General features: G+C 43.0%; 1 protein-coding gene across 1 annotated transcript in view; it reads right to left on the bottom strand.

The window, feature by feature from the left end:
* LAMB4 (laminin subunit beta 4) overlaps window positions 1-12,337 on the bottom strand; it is a 40,208-nt gene extending 27,871 nt beyond the window's left edge. Inside the window, exons 1-11 of the mRNA XM_040061416.1 lie at window positions 12,304-12,337; window positions 10,270-10,427; window positions 7,112-7,247; window positions 5,410-5,483; window positions 4,594-4,782; window positions 4,382-4,445; window positions 3,629-3,843; window positions 2,507-2,627; window positions 1,705-1,893; window positions 921-1,100; window positions 105-214 (exon numbers count right to left, since the gene is read on the bottom strand). Coding sequence (XP_039917350.1) covers window positions 105-214; window positions 921-1,100; window positions 1,705-1,893; window positions 2,507-2,627; window positions 3,629-3,843; window positions 4,382-4,445; window positions 4,594-4,782; window positions 5,410-5,483; window positions 7,112-7,247; window positions 10,270-10,427; window positions 12,304-12,337 — 1,470 coding nt within the window. The remainder of the gene's footprint in view (window positions 1-104; window positions 215-920; window positions 1,101-1,704; window positions 1,894-2,506; window positions 2,628-3,628; window positions 3,844-4,381; window positions 4,446-4,593; window positions 4,783-5,409; window positions 5,484-7,111; window positions 7,248-10,269; window positions 10,428-12,303) is intronic.
* Window positions 12,338-17,843: the final 5,506 nt, after the last annotated feature.

Genomic DNA, 17,843 nt, shown 5'->3' on the forward strand with positions numbered 1-17,843 from the left:
AGTTTTAACTAATTGTTTACTTGTCTGGCAATGAAAAGGTATGAGATGGGTGAGGAGACTTCCAAAACCACATGCAGAAGCGAAAACCAAAACTGAGTACGTACCAGGCATTTTTCACAGCGCTGCCCGGTGGTGAACCTCTGGCAGAGGCACTCTCCCGTGACAGGATCACAGATGGAGAAAGGCAAACTGCCCGAGGGATTGCAGTTGCAGGCTGCAGGGACAGAAAAGTGCAGTTACCTCCGCAGGCCCCAGTGACGGCAGCAGGATTTGATTTATGTTAGATGGGGCAGCAGCAGGACAGGACAGGCAGTCTCCATCCTTCACACGAACACTCTGCAGATGAATGTGCCCTGGCACCCACCAGCCCTCAGACTGCCCTTGGAAATGGACGATTTCCTCGGTGGGTCCCTCTCTGGGGGGAGCAGAGGCACTGGCAGAAGGCCTCTGCAGTGGTTTGCCAAGTGCTGTGTGCTGATCTGCGCTGCAGCCCTCGTGTGTGGCTGGGCAGCTGGCGTGGGCACAATGTGCTCACAACCACACAGTGCACCCGGGCACGGGTGGGATGTGCTTTCACCAAGCCTTTTTCAGAGGAGTGGTTGGCTGGAAGTTCTCTTGGCAAGGCACCAGCTCCTGTCATCCCAATATCCCTTTTCAATTAAATTACATATTTAATAACTCTTCTATTAATAATAGTAGCCTGATCTGTTATATTATACTATGCATTCTGAAAGTGCTTTTGCAGTGTTTCGGTCTTGGATGCTGCACCAGAAACCTTGAATTATGTTGACATGAAACTACAGTAGGCACCAGTGTATTTTGTGACTCGAGTGGAGCATTAGTGTGCGCGTCTGTGCACGCAGCTGCCTCCGTGCCTGAGAATGCTTCGGGAAGGAGACTAGAAGAGGTGGTTTACGTACGCTGGCAGCCCAGGGGGTCGCTGCTGCTCAGCCCGTAGTAGTTTGCCCTGCACTTGTCGCAGCGAGCGCCCTCCACGTTCTCCTTGCAAGGGCAGCGGCCCGCGACCGTCCCCAGCGCGGGATCCGTGCGGCTCTCGCACACGCCCTGGTGCAGGGTACCCGCTGGGTCACAGTCACATGCTACAGGCAGGGTCAAAGAGACACATGAAAAAGCACAGGTAGATGTGAGCATGGAAATGCAACGACAGAGCCGCTGGTAATCTGCCCTTGGCTCCCTAAGGGCTTTTCATGCCAATTAATTGCTACAATGAAATAACACTCGGAGCATTTTCTCCATCCTATGTTAATGAATTTAGGTCATCTTTCAGAAGAAGAGCTTTCAAGTCTGAAAGATTAATTTTCTTACATATGGCAGGTATCTAGCAAAAGTTATTTACTCCTCCCATCATTTTGGAGCCTCTTCTGTAATCGCTGAAAGTCACAGAAGCAACATCACTACTGCTATTCATATTAATATTGACCTTGTTCAAGAAAAACGATAGCTTTGCTGGATTTCTAAGCTCTGTTCAGCAAGGAATTGGAATATGCAGCTCTTTTTACAATGCTGGTTGGAGGATACTGTCATGCAGCTACTGAGTGAGGCAGTTTGGATGTTATAGGTTTGGTAAGATTTTCTAACCATGTGGACATTTAAGCATGGGGATGGCCATAGGGCTCAGAGCAAAGAGAACCACAACAAGCCTGTTTTGAGTCATTCCCATGGAAGTTAAGAAGGGAAGCTCACGGAGGCACGCCCGAGGATCTGAGATGACTTTGAGTGGATCCTGGTAAAAGGAAGGTTTGCACTTGTGGCAGTGTTGGCCGGTGGTGTTGTCCTGACAGTCCTCACAAACGCCGCCGCTGACCCCGCCGCTGGCCTGGTACACGGCCATGTCAAAGTGGCATCTGCTGGAGTGGCTGTTGCAGTTACAACCTGAAACCAAAACAGACAGTGGGGTATTTCACACCATGTAAATATTGCGGTCTGGCCACGTTGCTGTCTACACTTAACACAGCGTTACTGGCTACTTGTATGATTTCAGTGCCTGGCCTCGTGTGTTACAGCTAGGGGAAGAAAATTGGAATCTTCAGACAGAACTGAATCCTAAACTTGGAAATGCAGGTGAGTGTGCCTGATATGCAGTGGGGAACACTGCTCTGCTGAAGAAGTCTCTAGCTGAATATTTGTTACAGACCCTAATGTATTATTCTTTTGTATACTACACTACTCGTTATTGTGGAAATAAATAATTTAGCCTTGTATAAGTTCTTTCACTCACATAAAAAACATTGTCCAAACCAATGAATTATCTTTTTTGCATTAGGTGCTTTTTCCTCTCTTTATTGTTTTTTTCTCTATTTGAAGAATAAGAACATGAAACAGCTCTTCCTCTAACACAGCACTTACGAATGCAGGAATGTGGTTTTCTGGATGAGGCATGAAAATTTTCCCTCTCAGAAACCTGGCCATCCCATTATGGATTGGACCAGGATTGTGCCACACCCACTCCTGGCTATTAAAAAGTAAAATATCATGTTTGAATTACGTTTGCAAGCATTGTCTTGTGTTCCTTCAGCTGGCCTCCAGGGAGCATCATTGTAGAAATCTTTACATCTTTCACACGACAAACCTTCAGTGTTATGGTGGCAGATACATCTCCCATGGACCTGTAATGTGAGGAGAGGAGAGGAGAGGAGAGGAGAGGAGAGGAGAGGAGAGGAGAGGAGAGGAGAGGAGAGGAGAGGAGAGGAGAGGAGAGGAGAGGAGAGGAGAGGAGAGGAGAGGAGAGGAGAGGAGAGGAGAGGAGAGGAGAGGAGGAGAGGAGAGGAGAGGAGAGGAGAGGAGAGGAGAGGAGAGGAGAGGAGAGGAGAGGAGAGGAGAGGAGAGGAGAGGAGAGGAGAGGAGAGGAGAGGAGAGGAGAGGAGAGATATCTGCTTAAGGTATGTCAGAAAGATCAGTAAAATTTGAAGCTCTTTGGCTCCCTCAGCTGACATAATTTTCAATTATTTGGATAAAAGGTCTGGAGAACTGCAAATTTTAACCAAATAATTTTAAAGCCACTGAGCAACATTTAGGAAAAATTATTTATAGAGATATCAAAGAAGACTTCAACATTTTAGATTCTCTCTCTGTCTCCCTACATGTCTTCATATTGAGATACATATTTTCCAGGAGAAAAATCTCTCTTTCCCAGAGGGAAAGAACTTGCAATCACATTCCTGTAATTTTTAATAATCCATTTTTCATGGGTTAGCTTTGCATTATCAACTATTCTTTGTGCCAGTGCCTCCTCTCCCACTGCAGAGCCTCCAGGCCCAGCTGGAGTGTGGAATGCACCAACAAGTGGCCATTCAAGTCTGCACATGCCACAGGCTACTTACTGCATTACATTTGCACCATTACAGCTCCGGAATTTCACTGCTATTATCTACATGTCTTGTCCCAGTTGCTTTTCAAACATCACAGTAGTGCCAGCAAAGACAGCTTCTGTGCATTCCAGCCCAGGATTTTAAAGGAAGAGTCTGCATTGAGACACTTAACAACTAGCAGCTGCAAATGGTCAATCCAGAGATTATCAGATCTTCCTTTCATTCCCTCCCTCCATCTCTTCCTTCTCACAAAATAGGGATCGAGACTCCCCCTTTTGGAGACAGCAGTAAGGACGCACCATCCCCGACTGATGGAAAACATCTCCCCGTAAGTTGTGCATGGAATCACACTGGCTGGCATGGCCATTGCAAAAGCAGCTGCCCCGCACAACCATCTCATAGATGGCATAGTAGTACTTCTCAAGGGGATCACCCTGCCTCCTCCCAAGCAGAGCGTCTCCAAGGGTGTGGAGTTTAGTAAAATTGATCCTTAGGTTTGTCAACGTAATGAGATCTGGAAGGAAAGAAGAGAGATTAGGAGCCCGAGTTCAGTCTAAAATGAACAGTATGAAATCTTCAGCTTGAATCAGTCATCCAAGAATTTTGTCACAGTGAAGAAATAATAAAAATTATCCACTATTGGCCAAGATCAGTAATGCCTACAGTGGCAGTGCAGGGACCCACTCCTGGCACGCAGCTGCAGAAGTGTTAGCATCCTGTTTGGTATGGCTCTGCATTTTCCCAGCCACTGTCTTCATGGGTTCATGTGTACCTCTGGGGCTGTTCTCTAAAAACTGTGTGGGTGGGGCCTGAATCCAGAGGGAAAGACAGTGCAGCTTCATGGATGTGCTCAGCAGGGCTTTGCTGTTTGCCCCCAGGGCTAGAGAACAAGATTGGCCCATTTCATTTATTAATACAATGTCTCCCTAAGATCTTTAGGTACCTAATTTTCAGTATCATTGACTTACACCAGCTGAGCTGTCAACCCTTTCAGTGTACAAAACAAACAATACCAGCAAAGTGTCTCTGGATAAAACTTATACTGTCCATACCTTGGATATATGGCACATACGGATTTTCTATTTCAAAGCTGGGATCCAAAGCTTTTAAAACAACCTGCAAAAAAAATCAATAAAGTTCTAAAGATGGGATGAGCAGCCACAAAAGGGATCAAAGGACAGGCCTCTGCTTTCAGCAGACACAGACAAGAGACCTTCAGTTCCACATATGGTTTGAACTCATACAAACAGACATTTGACAGTACCTCGCCTTCAGTGGAGGGCTCGATGTCTGAATATCTTGAATCACAAACAACATCTCCAATGGTTTTTGCTGGACCAGAAGAGATGTTGGGAAAAGAAGCTGCACAATCGTGTGCAAAATATCTAAACACTTTCCAGGTCTGACCAAAATCGGTAGAGCGCTCAACCAGCATTGCTGCAGGACGAAATGTCTGCAAGAAACATTTCAAGAATTGCCTAAGCAGGCATTAATAAGACACCTCAGGGGTTGTTATATTGATGTTCCTCTTTGGAGGATGTTAAAATTTTGTATTTGAGAGCTTATAGGCTTGTTACAGGTACTGTGATTGTTACAGGGGTCTCTGAAAAAACGCATTAGAACTTCTCTATATCAAAAAAGAAAGGTAATATTTCATATAGATATATGATTACTTTCTAAGTAAGGAAGTTGGCCATAACAATAGGAATTTTGTAAAAGAAAAAATTGTATTTGTCTGAATCATAATAGATACACATGAGCTGAACTAAATTGAAAGAGCAACTGCAGTTCAGATATGCCCTACATTTTTAGAGTTTAATTTTGCAAAGTATTTTTTCAGTTTTAATTCTTGGATTTACAGAAAATAGAACCAGAAGGCACACGAATAGGAACCTGTTCAGTCTATCCTCTTCCCCTAAGGCAGGATCAACTATAATTTAACCATACTTGACAGGTGTTTATCTAACCTGTTCTTACAAACCTCTAAAGATGGAACTTTCATTGCCTCTCTAAGCAATTTATTCCTGTGGTTAAGTAATTAGTGTATAACATTACATAAAAGCTCTGGTAAAATATATACCTTAAAGGTCAGGATAAGATGGCTGAACTGGAATAAAGTTTCTAGGTCCAATCTAATGCTGACATGGTCAATGCCTGAAAAGAGAATGAAAATGAAGTGCACAATGTGTACAGTGAAGGGTTGCTGAGACGGTTTTCCCATGGGGGATTTGAAGATGCCTTTTCCAGCAGAGCAGCTAGACCCTTTAGGGCATCCCCCGTGCACAGACCTGTGCAGCTGGACTGCTCTCTCTGGGGCAATACGATGTGCTGCCTTCCTGGCACTGTCACCAGCAGTGCTGCATGTCACTGAGACTGCAGGGCATGGCTGAAGGTCCTGCTCACATAATTCAGACTGTAAATGACGGTCACGGTAGGGTTCTGGGTTTGTGTGTTTCTAGATCCAGTTAGGTTTATTTTCTTAAAATGCAATCAAATAATTTACTTATTGCTAAGAAAGAAAAAGAGAACTAATAAAATGAGGTGTTTTCTTCATGCTAAAGAGAACTGTTAAACCCTTCCGTACTTCCAAATGTGAAATTTATCATGAGCAGAGCTACTGCACCAGGCATCTTCCAAAACTGCAACAAATATGGGAAAAAACCTCCAGAAGTCACACATTCTTTGTAGAGAGCTGCAGGAGCTCAGCTGATATCCCCGTTGTTCACATCTGCATGCACCATCTTAGGACTCCTGCTGACCAGTCTGTGCATGAGACCTCATCCCAGAAGAAAGGGAAAACAAGGAAACCTCCTCTTACCCTTGGCCCACAGCTTTATTGGCAGTGCCCAAAGCCGGTGACAGATCCTTGCTAAACTCAATGAAAAAAAAGCTTATGGGGTTTCACTTGGATACTCAAACCAGTAACATATCTTATTTTTCTATGCCTTAATTTCCAACCGGTCAAATGTTTTTCACATAATCGCTGTATGTCAAATAGGACAAAGTAAATGTTATTCCTCCTAGCATGTCTTCCCAGAGAAGCTGCAAGGATGCTATCTTCATCAATCCTGGGATCCCACACATCCTCAGCAAGTTGCAGAGGACACCAAGGCTAGTGGTGCTGTTGACACATGTGAAGGATCAGAGGGTCCCTCACCCAGAGGGACCTGGAAAAGCTCGAGATGTGGGCCCAAGGGAGTCTGATGAGATTTGTCAGGGCTGAGTGCGAGGTGCTGCGCCTGGGTTTGGATAACCCCAGTATCAACACAAGCTGGGGGATGAACGGATCAAGAACAGCCCTGCAGAAAGGGAACTTGGGAGTATCAGAATAATGGAACTGATAGCCAGGCTTTATTTAAATTTTTTCCCTAAGCTATTAGTGCTTTAATTTTATTTTTTTTTTCTAAATGGGTATTTGTGTTTTACACACTATCCTTACCTTACATCTGTAGGCAGATGTATATTTTGCCCCAAATGAAAATTCTCTGAAAATCCACAGATTTCCCTGTGGAAAATATATTGCTTTCATGTAAAACACAGCATTGCCACAGGTCCTCTGGTCAGCTCTTGGAGGTGCTGAGTTTAAAACTTTTCCATAGAAAAACAGACTTTTTGAAATCTTGCTACACACAAATGGGTTAAAATCATTTGGTGTTATCTAATCAAAGAACTGATGCAGGGGTTTTTTTTCATCTTTTCATGAAGGCAACTTTGTGAAAGCCAATTACATTAAAAAATCTCACAGTTACATTTTGCAGTAATATTTTCTCTAAGAAACTCACCATTTTCTGACTGCCACCACTTCTTTTTCCTTTCAGGCTCAAACGTTGTGATAACATTTTCCACCATGTGACTGTTGTGCTGGGTATAGGGATTATATGGGTATCTGGAATCACAGAGAAAGCACTTCTCTTCAGCCTAGAAAACAAAATGAGCAGAAAAAAAGCTTAATTTGGATTCTTCACTAAAAAATAGGTGGATGTACATATATTTATGCCTTTGCAAGGTTTGAATCTGTCTTGTTGCTTTGGATGCCTGTGCTTTTAATCACTCAGGCTTTTCATATACAAAGCCAAGAGAACCATCATATGCACGAAGCACGCACATAGTAAGTGTTGTTCATAGTATTCCCCAGGTACTTTATGAAAATTACACTTTTTCAGTTGTGGAGAAGGGATCTCAGTAAGACAAGGTACGAGGTGAGTAGTTGGTTTGGAATGACACCAGCACCCTGACCATTGTCAGTGTCTTTGGAAGCATAGGGGAAATTGGGAAAGTTTAAAACCAATGCAAAGAAGTGAAATCAGGACATCAACAGGATACAAGGGTCTTGTTTGAAAATGTTACAAGCAAAAGATGAAGGTAGCAATCATTAACCGATATCTCAGTTCTGAATGAGAGGCTTTGATAGTGAGGGCAAGGAGTTCCTGTTTAAGGTGATAAGGTGGGGACTGGGCGAGAGAGGCTAACATGCTGGGCTGGGAGATGGCCTGTGCTGAGCCATGTGGAGAGCCTGAGCAGCCATCACAGCCAGCAGGATCCTGGGGAAGTGTTCAGCAGGGTGGGCAGGGGTGGATGCACTGTGCAGGCTGAGCCCAGGAGATTGGGCAGCCTGAAGGTGAGGATGTGGGAATAAGCCACAGCAGAAGGTGATGCCCAAGCTGTGTGCCTGGCTGGTGGGGACAGTGGCAGGAAGAAGAGGGAATGACACAGCACCCCAGAGGGAGCTGAAGGAGGAGGGGTGAGTTCAGTGCCCATGGCTGGGCGGCTGGAAATGACCCAGAAGGAAATGGGTGGAGAAGCACTCCACTTGGCACACTCAGGATCCACAGAGAAAAATTGGTAATGGCTTTGAGATTTTTTTGTATTATGAAATCACCTGGGAATTATTTGCATTTAAATAAATGAAGAGATATAGATTTACAGGTATGGTATAATTAATGTATTTTAAACCTGGTAAATATATATTGTATTCAGTCATTCTGTACTACACTTGACAAGTGTACAAATGCGCATTTTAGAAGATGAGAGAGAAATTAAAAAAATATTCTGTCATCTCATTTCACAAAGCTCTGGTAAGGAGAGTTCAGATTGTTGAAGCAGTTGGAAGGACAGTGCACACTCATATTCTGGTTTATATAGACATACAATATGACACTGGGGCAACTTATGTTTAAAATTGCTCCATAAAAATCTGCTCCAAAGGACAAACATGTGCATGTCCATGTCTGGCAGATCCCATTTGCCTGTGAATTGTGCATCTTTATACTCTCCTCAACACTGAGAGCCCTGTCTTTGCCTTTCAAAACATGTGTAAGTAGTAAATCCAGTCACTGAGCTAAAACCCACTTAACCTATATTTTAAAGACAATAAGACATATGAAAGACTAAAAATTACTTGTAGTGCTTCTTTCCAAACACAAAGCAGTTGAATTCTATCTCTTTTTTTTTTTTTTTCTCCCCATCTGAATCACAGCTAAATCCTGGCTCTTGGTGGCTTGCCATGTCGACTAATACCCACTTTCCTGAGTAAGGTTTGCTCTTATGAAACCTGACACAGGTCATCAGGAGGGGAACTGGGAGAGGAAGAACTTTGGTTTACAAGCTGCAAGATGCAAAACTTCCTGGTCTGCCTCCAGCAAAGCATTCAAAATATGCTGGTGAGAAAGCAAATTGAAAGTGAAGTGGGACTCTGATGCACTGTAGGTGACAACACATTTTAGGCAAGCTGGTGGAACAGAACACATTACCAGAGTCTTTCTCAAGCTCTGCAAAGCAGCAGAGTTTGCAGTTTTCACCCTCTTCAGGAGACAGCCACCAGGGGTCAAGATATGTTGAAGCAGCATTAAATTACAAATATTATTGAGGAACAGCTGCTCCTTTTAATGAGTCTGTGTTTACACAATTCAAAGGATAAGTACAGGCAAATGAAATTTTTTTTTTTAATTGCTCTTTGATCTGCTCCTGAAAAGCAAGAATAAAAGGCAATCATCCAGCTTCAGGGCCAGAAAGATGATTCAGGCTATTTCAGCAAAGGATAGAGATATTTACATTTTGCAGAAAACTGTGGATAGAATGTGCAACTTGAAGCAGTGTTTGGTTCTATGTCCATACTTTACTTGGCAAATGTGTCACAACATTAAGCTAGAAGGTCATAAACTGTAATTATTTTCAATTGATTATAAATTAAGCTGTGTTTTAACTTCCTCTTCAGCTAGGCAGTTATTTAGTGAAATATTTCTATTTGTGACAATTTATTAGCTCAGTAAGGCCAAGTCTTCCAGGATGTAGACTGGGAGAAGCCTCATTTCTGCACATCTTCCATATACCCAGTGGTTCCCCCTCATCACTGCAGCCAGGGAGTGAGAGGCATCCCTCTGATCTGACACTTTTTGGCTCTGCTGACCCACCCACATGGCCAAAGCCTGGACCACAGCATTAGGTTTCCTTTTCAGAGGCAGCTTTCTGCTTTCAACAACATTGGCCTCATTTCAGATCAAAAGGGAGCAGAGTATGGGGTGAATCTCTTAACAGGCTGCCTCAGGTCTCAGCACCATACAGACATGTCCTCTGGAGAAAGTCCTGCAGCCTGTGGGACCACACTGCCCCTGCACTCGCACACACAGACCGTGGGCTTCTCCTCCACGGCCTGAGTGGGGAGAGGACTTGTGCAGCAAAGCTCCCTCAGAGATCCCTGTGCTCCATCCCCATGCATCTCAGGGACGTTTCTCCCCCTGGAGAAGATACACATCACTCTGGAGGCAGTTTGCTGTCAAACCCTCCATATGTGCTGCAGTGAGGCACAGCCTTCCACCAGACTTAGTGTCACACTGTCTGATAATTATTCAGACAACTCCCACAGGAGCTTCTTCCTAGTCTGGGCAAATTCCCTATACAGATAAAAGAGTTCAGCTTATTAAACAAGAAAGTGCAAACCAACCTCTAGGTAGCCTATAATGCAGTACTTCTGAGGGCTGTTCATGCCACAGGTTGACGAGGCTGTCAGCTGCTTGCTGCGGCCCTGGAGAAGGTCCCCAAGGGCTGGGTGGCAGGACCCAGCATCACAGTCACGCTGTGCGTGCTGGGGACTTATCAGCACTGAGCGTAAAAGAAGATCAAAGAAAGATTATATTGTTTTGTATAGCCAGCAGTATTCTCCAGATGAAATCGGTTAAATCCCAACACAAGCAGAAAATTCAATTATCCTGTGCCTGTACCCCTTTTGTCCTTAGTTATACATTTTTTAAGAACTTCAGTAATGAACACACCTGCTGCAAAATAATAATAAAAAAATATAGCCGGCATATTGCAAATCTATGCTAAAACTTAAATTTTCGGGACATTATTTTTCAGTAAAAATGCCAGTCTGCCATGAGCAATAATTTATTATGCTTCTCACCCTGACATACCCATTGCCAGCAATCCTACAAAAGAACCGTGAGCATTTCAATTGACTCCGAGAACAGAGAGTGATTTGAATTAATTCCACTTATTTCTGTTGATTTCCAAGATAGAAAAGGTGGAAATGAGACCAGGATTGACATCAGGGGTGTCCTAGGTTGACTTTATGATGTTTGTATCCCCAGTTGTCTGTTCTGTTTGTGTTGGATATTGTGTTCTGTACCTTTAAGACTGGTTCTGAGAGCGAAGGGAGGAAAGGAGAAGCATGGGGTTTGTTTTCAGAAACTGCTCTCACTCCTACACATTCTGCTCCTGGACTGTGTCATCGGCAGCACGGACAGACAGCGGGACAGAGATCTCCTGTGCTTTTAGTTAGTTTAGCTAGCTGAGGCAGAGAAGTTCCCTGGACTAGGGTTTTCTTCCTTTTTCTTGGGACTGTTTAAACCTGGGACTGAAAACCCAGAAGAGCACTGGGAGCTCACCCCTGTGGCTCACCGGGGCCCAGGATGGCATTTTCCAGGGCTGGAGGGACTGATGGGAGACGGAGCGAGCTGAGCTACACCCACGGCAAGGACTCCTCTCAGTTTGCCATCTCTCTTCAGAGCAACAAGAGGTTTTATTGTTTCGTATTATCCATTCTTTATTCTTGTGGGCACTTTGTTTGTTAAATAAATAGTTTTTCCACTTTTCTCTAAGGAGATCTTTTCCCCCCACCAACTGGGAGTGGGGCTGTTTGGGTTTGCTTCCCAGAGGGACCCTGTTTAGGAGGTTTCCTCCCAAATTTGCCCTAAACCAGGACAACAGGTCCCACAGATCTTCTTTTAATTTGCAATGATTCCCTAGTGCAGTGTCAGAACCCTCTCAGACCCCATGAAGTGGTCATTAATAAATAGAGTAATTTTGAATTCTCTGAATAATCGCAGGACTTTTTGTTTGTTTTGCCTGAAACAACTTTCAGTATCCTCCCTATTATATTAATACTTCCCCTACAGGGCTTTTCTTTTTAAACAAGTTGTGTCCTGAAACTCTGAAAAGGAATGGGTACCTTGGAGGCTATATCCATTCAGCTTTACGTGGCTCAACTTGTTAGAGGAGGTGCAATTAAAAAACCCCAACAACTGATACTTGCAGATCCCACAGAACACTAGAAATACAACTATGACAGTAAAAATACAGCATTTTATAGCCAGATTTCAGTCTGTGGCTCAGACCAGGTCACTCATTCAGATGAGTGCCACTTGACTCACTAGGTGTAAAGCAGTGCTTATATTTAGTTAGCCTGTTCTTATTAGTTATACAAATCCAGGCTCATTATTCATTAGCAGATGTTGATTGCCCCTTTCAGGACTTGAATCAGACTCAATTACAACATGTACATTTTCTTTGTACCTAACTGTTTCATATCACTCGTAGGTCCCTCGCTGGCAGGAGAGTGGGAAACAAGGATTCACTGTTACGTGTTTCTCAATAGCATTTCCTTAAAAGAAGTGCTTCAGCAAAATCTTGGGGAGGTGTGTAAATCACATGATAATATTTCAAAATTGGCCTGAGTAACTGTAGCATCTGTACTTACTGAGGTGTAACAGGATGGCCAGCCCCAGCCTCATGCCTCCCCATCAAACTCTGACTGGTACTGCTGCAAGAGAAAAACTGGTCCATCACTTGGTGCTCTCTCTCACCAGGGCACACAGAGGTACCCAGAACCAGCCTTTGGTAAAGTGACAGACATAATAAAAATATAAAGACTGAAAGGAAACCCTGGCTTTGATTTAGCTTAGAAAAAAGAAAATCCCAAGATGGAGATTTTGGTGCTGAAACTGTGGTGAAAGCAGAGGGGCACTTCATAAAGGCATTCAGAGAAGACCGTGAAAACATATTCACACTTACTGTAAAATATAACCAGAATGCTATCAGCTAAAATACGGTAGCATTCAAATAAAAACAGCTTAATTCTAAGTGGATTCAGCAGGGATGTTTGCACAGATCTAGATCTTTCTCTGGAGGTTCTTGTTTTTTTCATTAACTTAAAACATAGTCAAAGGTCCTAATGAAGATGCCACTGAGAAAAGCCTGATGTCAGGTGCTATGAATTTTGCCAGAGACATAAGTGCATCTTAAGCTGTATTGAAGAAAACCAGGTAATGTCAGCATCAATGCAAAAAACTTGTACAGGAGAACCTCAGCATAAATCCAAGAGAGGTTGATTGTGGCACTGTGGCATCCTTCCTCTTCTTATTTACCTGGAGGAAAGTGAGACTTCCCAACACAAAACTTCTGTTGGATAAAGAGAAGGCAGCGAGGGGTATAAAAGACAATCCAGCATCCTGCCACCAAGTAGAACTCCCAAACCAAACCTGCCCCTGTCTTTGCATCTTCCACCTCTTTCTCCACCTGTAGGAACCAGTGAGGCTGGTGAGCCCTGAAACAGCTCCAGCTGCTGGGGTATCCCTGTGTCAGCATGCCCCAAGCACCACTTCCCAGCTGTGTTCTTGTTCCTCACCTTCACACAGCCACCACTGTACTGAGTGAGCTTAAATGAAATACACCCCCAGAGTAGTGGGAGCATAAACAAAAGCACTTCAGATGTTACAGGCTCCATATGGGCTTGGTGCATACAGCTCTACACAGCACATGACACAACAGCTGTAGCTACATAAGTACAACCACAGGCAGGGAAAGCTAACAAAGGTCACCAGGCTTTCATCCTGCTGTAGCTACTCTCACCTGCTACAGCACAGCGAGCCTGGCATGTGACAGGGAGATGATGCTGGGGAGCATCCATGCAGTTGTGCCTGGCTCCCTGGCTACAGAGAGACCTGGCCATAGCTCCACTGTCTGTGGCAAAATTGAGCAAATATTTTCCTCCTGTGTTGGACTTTAAATTTTATACTCTGTCAGAATAATGGACAGACTCAGAGACAATTTAAGCTGCAACCACTGCAACAGCACTGTAGTGAAATAGAGGTGCCCATGGTGAGTGATCTTGGCAGGTACACATCCAATTCCTACCCTAACACTGTGACATGTAACGTCAGTGACACTCTCTAAACCTGACTCCCTTTACCAGAGAAACAAGGACCAGGAAAACCCCAACCTACTTTGGTTCCATGCTTAAAGGAAAAATAAATACTGAAGAGATCTTACCTGTGTTCCAGGCAGCCAAGTGTCGCAGCTGGGAATGAGCAGAGCTGAGTGAGGGAAGCAAGCAAAGGCATACCTGTGCACTCCAGCTGCAGAAGACAGCACGTCCCCCGAGGCACCAAGGTGTAGGTGAGAATGAGACCCAGCCTGCAACCTGTCAAAAGCTTGATTTGTGAACTCTTTCTGCTTCTGGCATCAGCAAATATATTCATTGAAAGACGATTGTGACAAGTTAAGTTCATGGCAGAAAAAGTTCATGCAACTGAAAGCAGAAGGCTGGGATCCTTAAAGTGCTGGCAAAAAATACCTTGTCTGTTGTTTAATTAAACATCTGTTTAGTTGGTCTGGTTTGAAAGCAAACATCAAAGTCTTTCTAGCTAGTTAACATCAGAAGTCTAGTGGCTCTGGATTATTTGAGCATGGGCTAAAAAAGATAACTCCTCACAGCAGGAGTGTGAATGGTCTGGAGGGCTGTTTGGGGTTCTGAGGTGACTGTAAAAATGCCTGCCACACAGCTGTGATTGCACTTGTGTGGACATATTGAGCCAAATCTGAAATCGTTCAAACTCTGGATCATCAGTGTGAGCACTAGGTTTTTCTCAATGTAAAGCTGAAGACAACAGGGCAACTTGAGTCATGGTTTTGCATTTCAGCACAGTTTTTTTGCCTGTGACTCTCCCCAGCAGCAAGCACAGGACAGGGATTGATGTGTGGGGTACAGCACAGTCACAGGCAACAAGGCGATGGAGCAGCTCTGAAATGGTGTTCAACAGCCCATGCACAGAACTGGCCACTCTTCTGGTGTCTTTTTTGGAACCTGTGGCACTGTGATTCCAGTTTTCACAATGGCAGGTTGCCTTGATACTCAGTTTTAGAGGTGACATCTGTTAACAAATCAAAACCTGATTTGTTATCAGTTCTCCTCTGACTGTAAGGCTTAATTCGTGATAGTCTGACAAGTATCACACATCCTTAATCAGGTTTTCTATATGAGCAAAATATATTTTATAAATTAATCGCTGCCTTTTCTTTTGGTTGTTCCTATTCTTTCAGAAAAAAAAAAAAAGAAAGGTGTGTCCTTTACTCCTATTGCAATGCTCAGTACTAAGTGTCCTTTGCCATTATTATGATTGTTAACTCTAGCAGAAATAATTCTTATACTTAAATTTTTTGAAATTATTTTCCTCAAATGTATGTGGAAATTACTTGTGAGAGACTTTTTTTCAGGCCAATTTATCAGCATTTGGTTTGCACTCATGCATGATTAATTATTGTACAGATGGTTTATACTTAATGGGTTGTGGTATTAGGAAAATGACTAAATGATATATTAAGATATTAATTTTACTTTTTGTGTGCAAGCAGTATGTCAAATTTTGCCTGAAAGAGACACATATAATTGAAGAAAGTATTATTACTATGATGCTACTAAATTATAAAATGGTTGACATTTTATTAGCATATTTCATGGCGTATTCAGAATTTGTTACAGAGAAGTTATGTGAGAAGTAAATATCAAGGAAGATTTATTTGCAGAATATAGCTAGTCCTGTGCTCTGATTTATGTAGGACCCCAAGCAAGAAGGAGGCTTTAAACTGCTTGAGGCAGGGATTAAGAAACTCCTTTCTTGCTTCTTTAATCTCTGCACTGGTGGAGGATCTGGATTTATAATGCATCACTCGTCCCATGCTGGCTGGAGGGTAGACAGCACTGGTGTGTGATTTTTCAAGTCATCACAGGTCCGAGGGTTGTCATTGCTTAGGCTCAAGGCATATCCTCAGTACACACAAAGGATGGGAATTGTTACCACTGCAACATATATTCCCTTCACAGACACCAACCAGCAGTGAAGGAAGCGGCAGGAGTAGAGCCACTAGTTTAAATTTTCAATAAAAAATAAAATTATTTCAGCCTAAGATTATTCTTGCTGTGTGAAAAGTAAGTATTTAATCTGAACAAATCACTTGGGCTTCCTTCATGTCGATGGAGAACTACAGAGTGCATCCCACCACCTTCTTTAGACACCTTGAAGGGATAAATCCCCTTTTGGGGGTACCTGCTGCTTTCCTTTGGTAATGGGCAGCCCAGCTCCTTAGTTTAGGACAGATGCCTGTATTTTAAGCAACTAAAATGTACTGAGATGAATCCCATCCATGGCCAAAATCTTGAACAAAATCTAATGGTCTGAAAATCAAAATTACCTTCCTATATTCTCTCTTCCCTCTTTTGTTTCTGCCCTCATTTCTTCAAACCTATCTTATGCCTAAGGTACAATTTCTCAAAGGCAAAGACTGAGGTGTTTGCGGATTTACATATTTGGAGGATGTAGCACTGAATAATAAAACCAGAATGAATTGTAAGTGTACAATCAGTTAAGAGAAGGTTTTGGGTTTTTTTATAAATCTGATCAGGAGAGAGCTAGGACACCAGAGGGATAGGCTACAGAACTTTGACATGATGGGAGAGAAAGGCTACCCTACCCCTCAGCCTCCTCGCCTCCGTATCCCACTGGCTGGCTGCTCCTCCATATTGTGCACCCTGAAGGAAACAACTACTTTTAAACTTGTATTTAATAAATCTTTTAAAGAGCTTTTTCACAATTCAAAAGGATGCCAAGTCTACTTGTAATTTATGAGAAATATTTTTCTTTTTCTTACAAGTCACAGCACTTCACAGTGCCCTTCAACTTTAGTGTGCAAGTTTGATTTTTCCATCACAAACAAGAAATGCAGCTTCAACTCAAATATTATCTCCCTGGCAGGCACGGTATTGATAGTAGTAAGCAACACTAAAGACTGTCCTCGTTTCAGCCAGGACAGGTTAATTTTTTGCCGTAGCTGGGAGGGGACAAGGCCAGGACCCTCACACTATTTAAGAGCAGCTCAGGTCATTGCCGGGGGCAGGAGATGGGGACTCTCCTTCCTTCAGTCGAGTAAACATGGCAGGGGAATCCTTCCAGCATTGTTTATTCATCAAGGGGTCTGTGGTGAGCATTTTTGCTGGTGAATCACTCCCTCTTTTGTACGTCTCTGTCGTTAATATTGTTGTTCTTACTGTTGGTTTTCTTATCTCATTGCTGTTTCCAGTAAATTGCTCTTATCTCAGCCTGCAGGCCTTGCCTTTTGTGCCGCAGACTGGAGGGGTGGGGAGGGGGAAGCAGCAGTGTGGTTATAGCAGGAGTACTAAACTGGAGAATAACATTCCTGAAGCATAACAAAGAAAAAGACAGTGTATTTATCTTAAAATACCAGTGGGGTTTTAAAACTGCTAGTCAAGCTATATATATTCAAGATAAAATGTTTCGTATTTTCATTTTCTAAGTTCCTGGCATTTCCCTGCTGGCAGTAGGACTGGGAGGATGAGAAATCTATCACACACCTTGTTGCAGTCTCATGTTAAGTTTTCTCAGTGAGTTCACGCAGTACAACTGGACCAGACTCTTTCTAGGAACTTTCTCATATCAATAAACAAGGGCTTGAAATTTTAAATTTTTCATTGCTTTGCTGGCCAATTAATCAGAAATAGTTATTCTCCCTAAATTTAAGAAGGAAAAAAAATGGACTATTGCACATGAAAGCATAGCAGAGAGAACTAGAAAGAAAAAAGAAAAGGAATTATCTACTGCAACCTTAAACATGAAGCTTCTCACTGGAAAGCTCTTTGCACCACAGTATCTGTTAATAGGGCATAACAGTGCTCTTATTCTGCTAATAGTCTCTGTACTGCTGAAAATGCTAAGAAAAGATTGTCCTATTTTTATTTGTCCAAATTTGTGGCCATGTCCTGTTTTATGTCCTTATTACTAGATTTTCCATACATGTCAGCCTAAATTGTCCTAAGTATTTTTCTCTAGGTCAAAGTAAATTCTTTTGCAAAGGTTAAATTGATGTTGTTTAGAAATTTTCTTGAGCTCAGGAAATCTCTCTGGCCCACTGGCTTAGAAACATTTTCTTACCAATGCAGAAAACTTT

Source organism: Hirundo rustica, chromosome 4, assembly GCF_015227805.2.
Source record: "Hirundo rustica isolate bHirRus1 chromosome 4, bHirRus1.pri.v3, whole genome shotgun sequence".
NCBI lineage: Eukaryota > Metazoa > Chordata > Aves > Passeriformes > Hirundinidae > Hirundo > Hirundo rustica.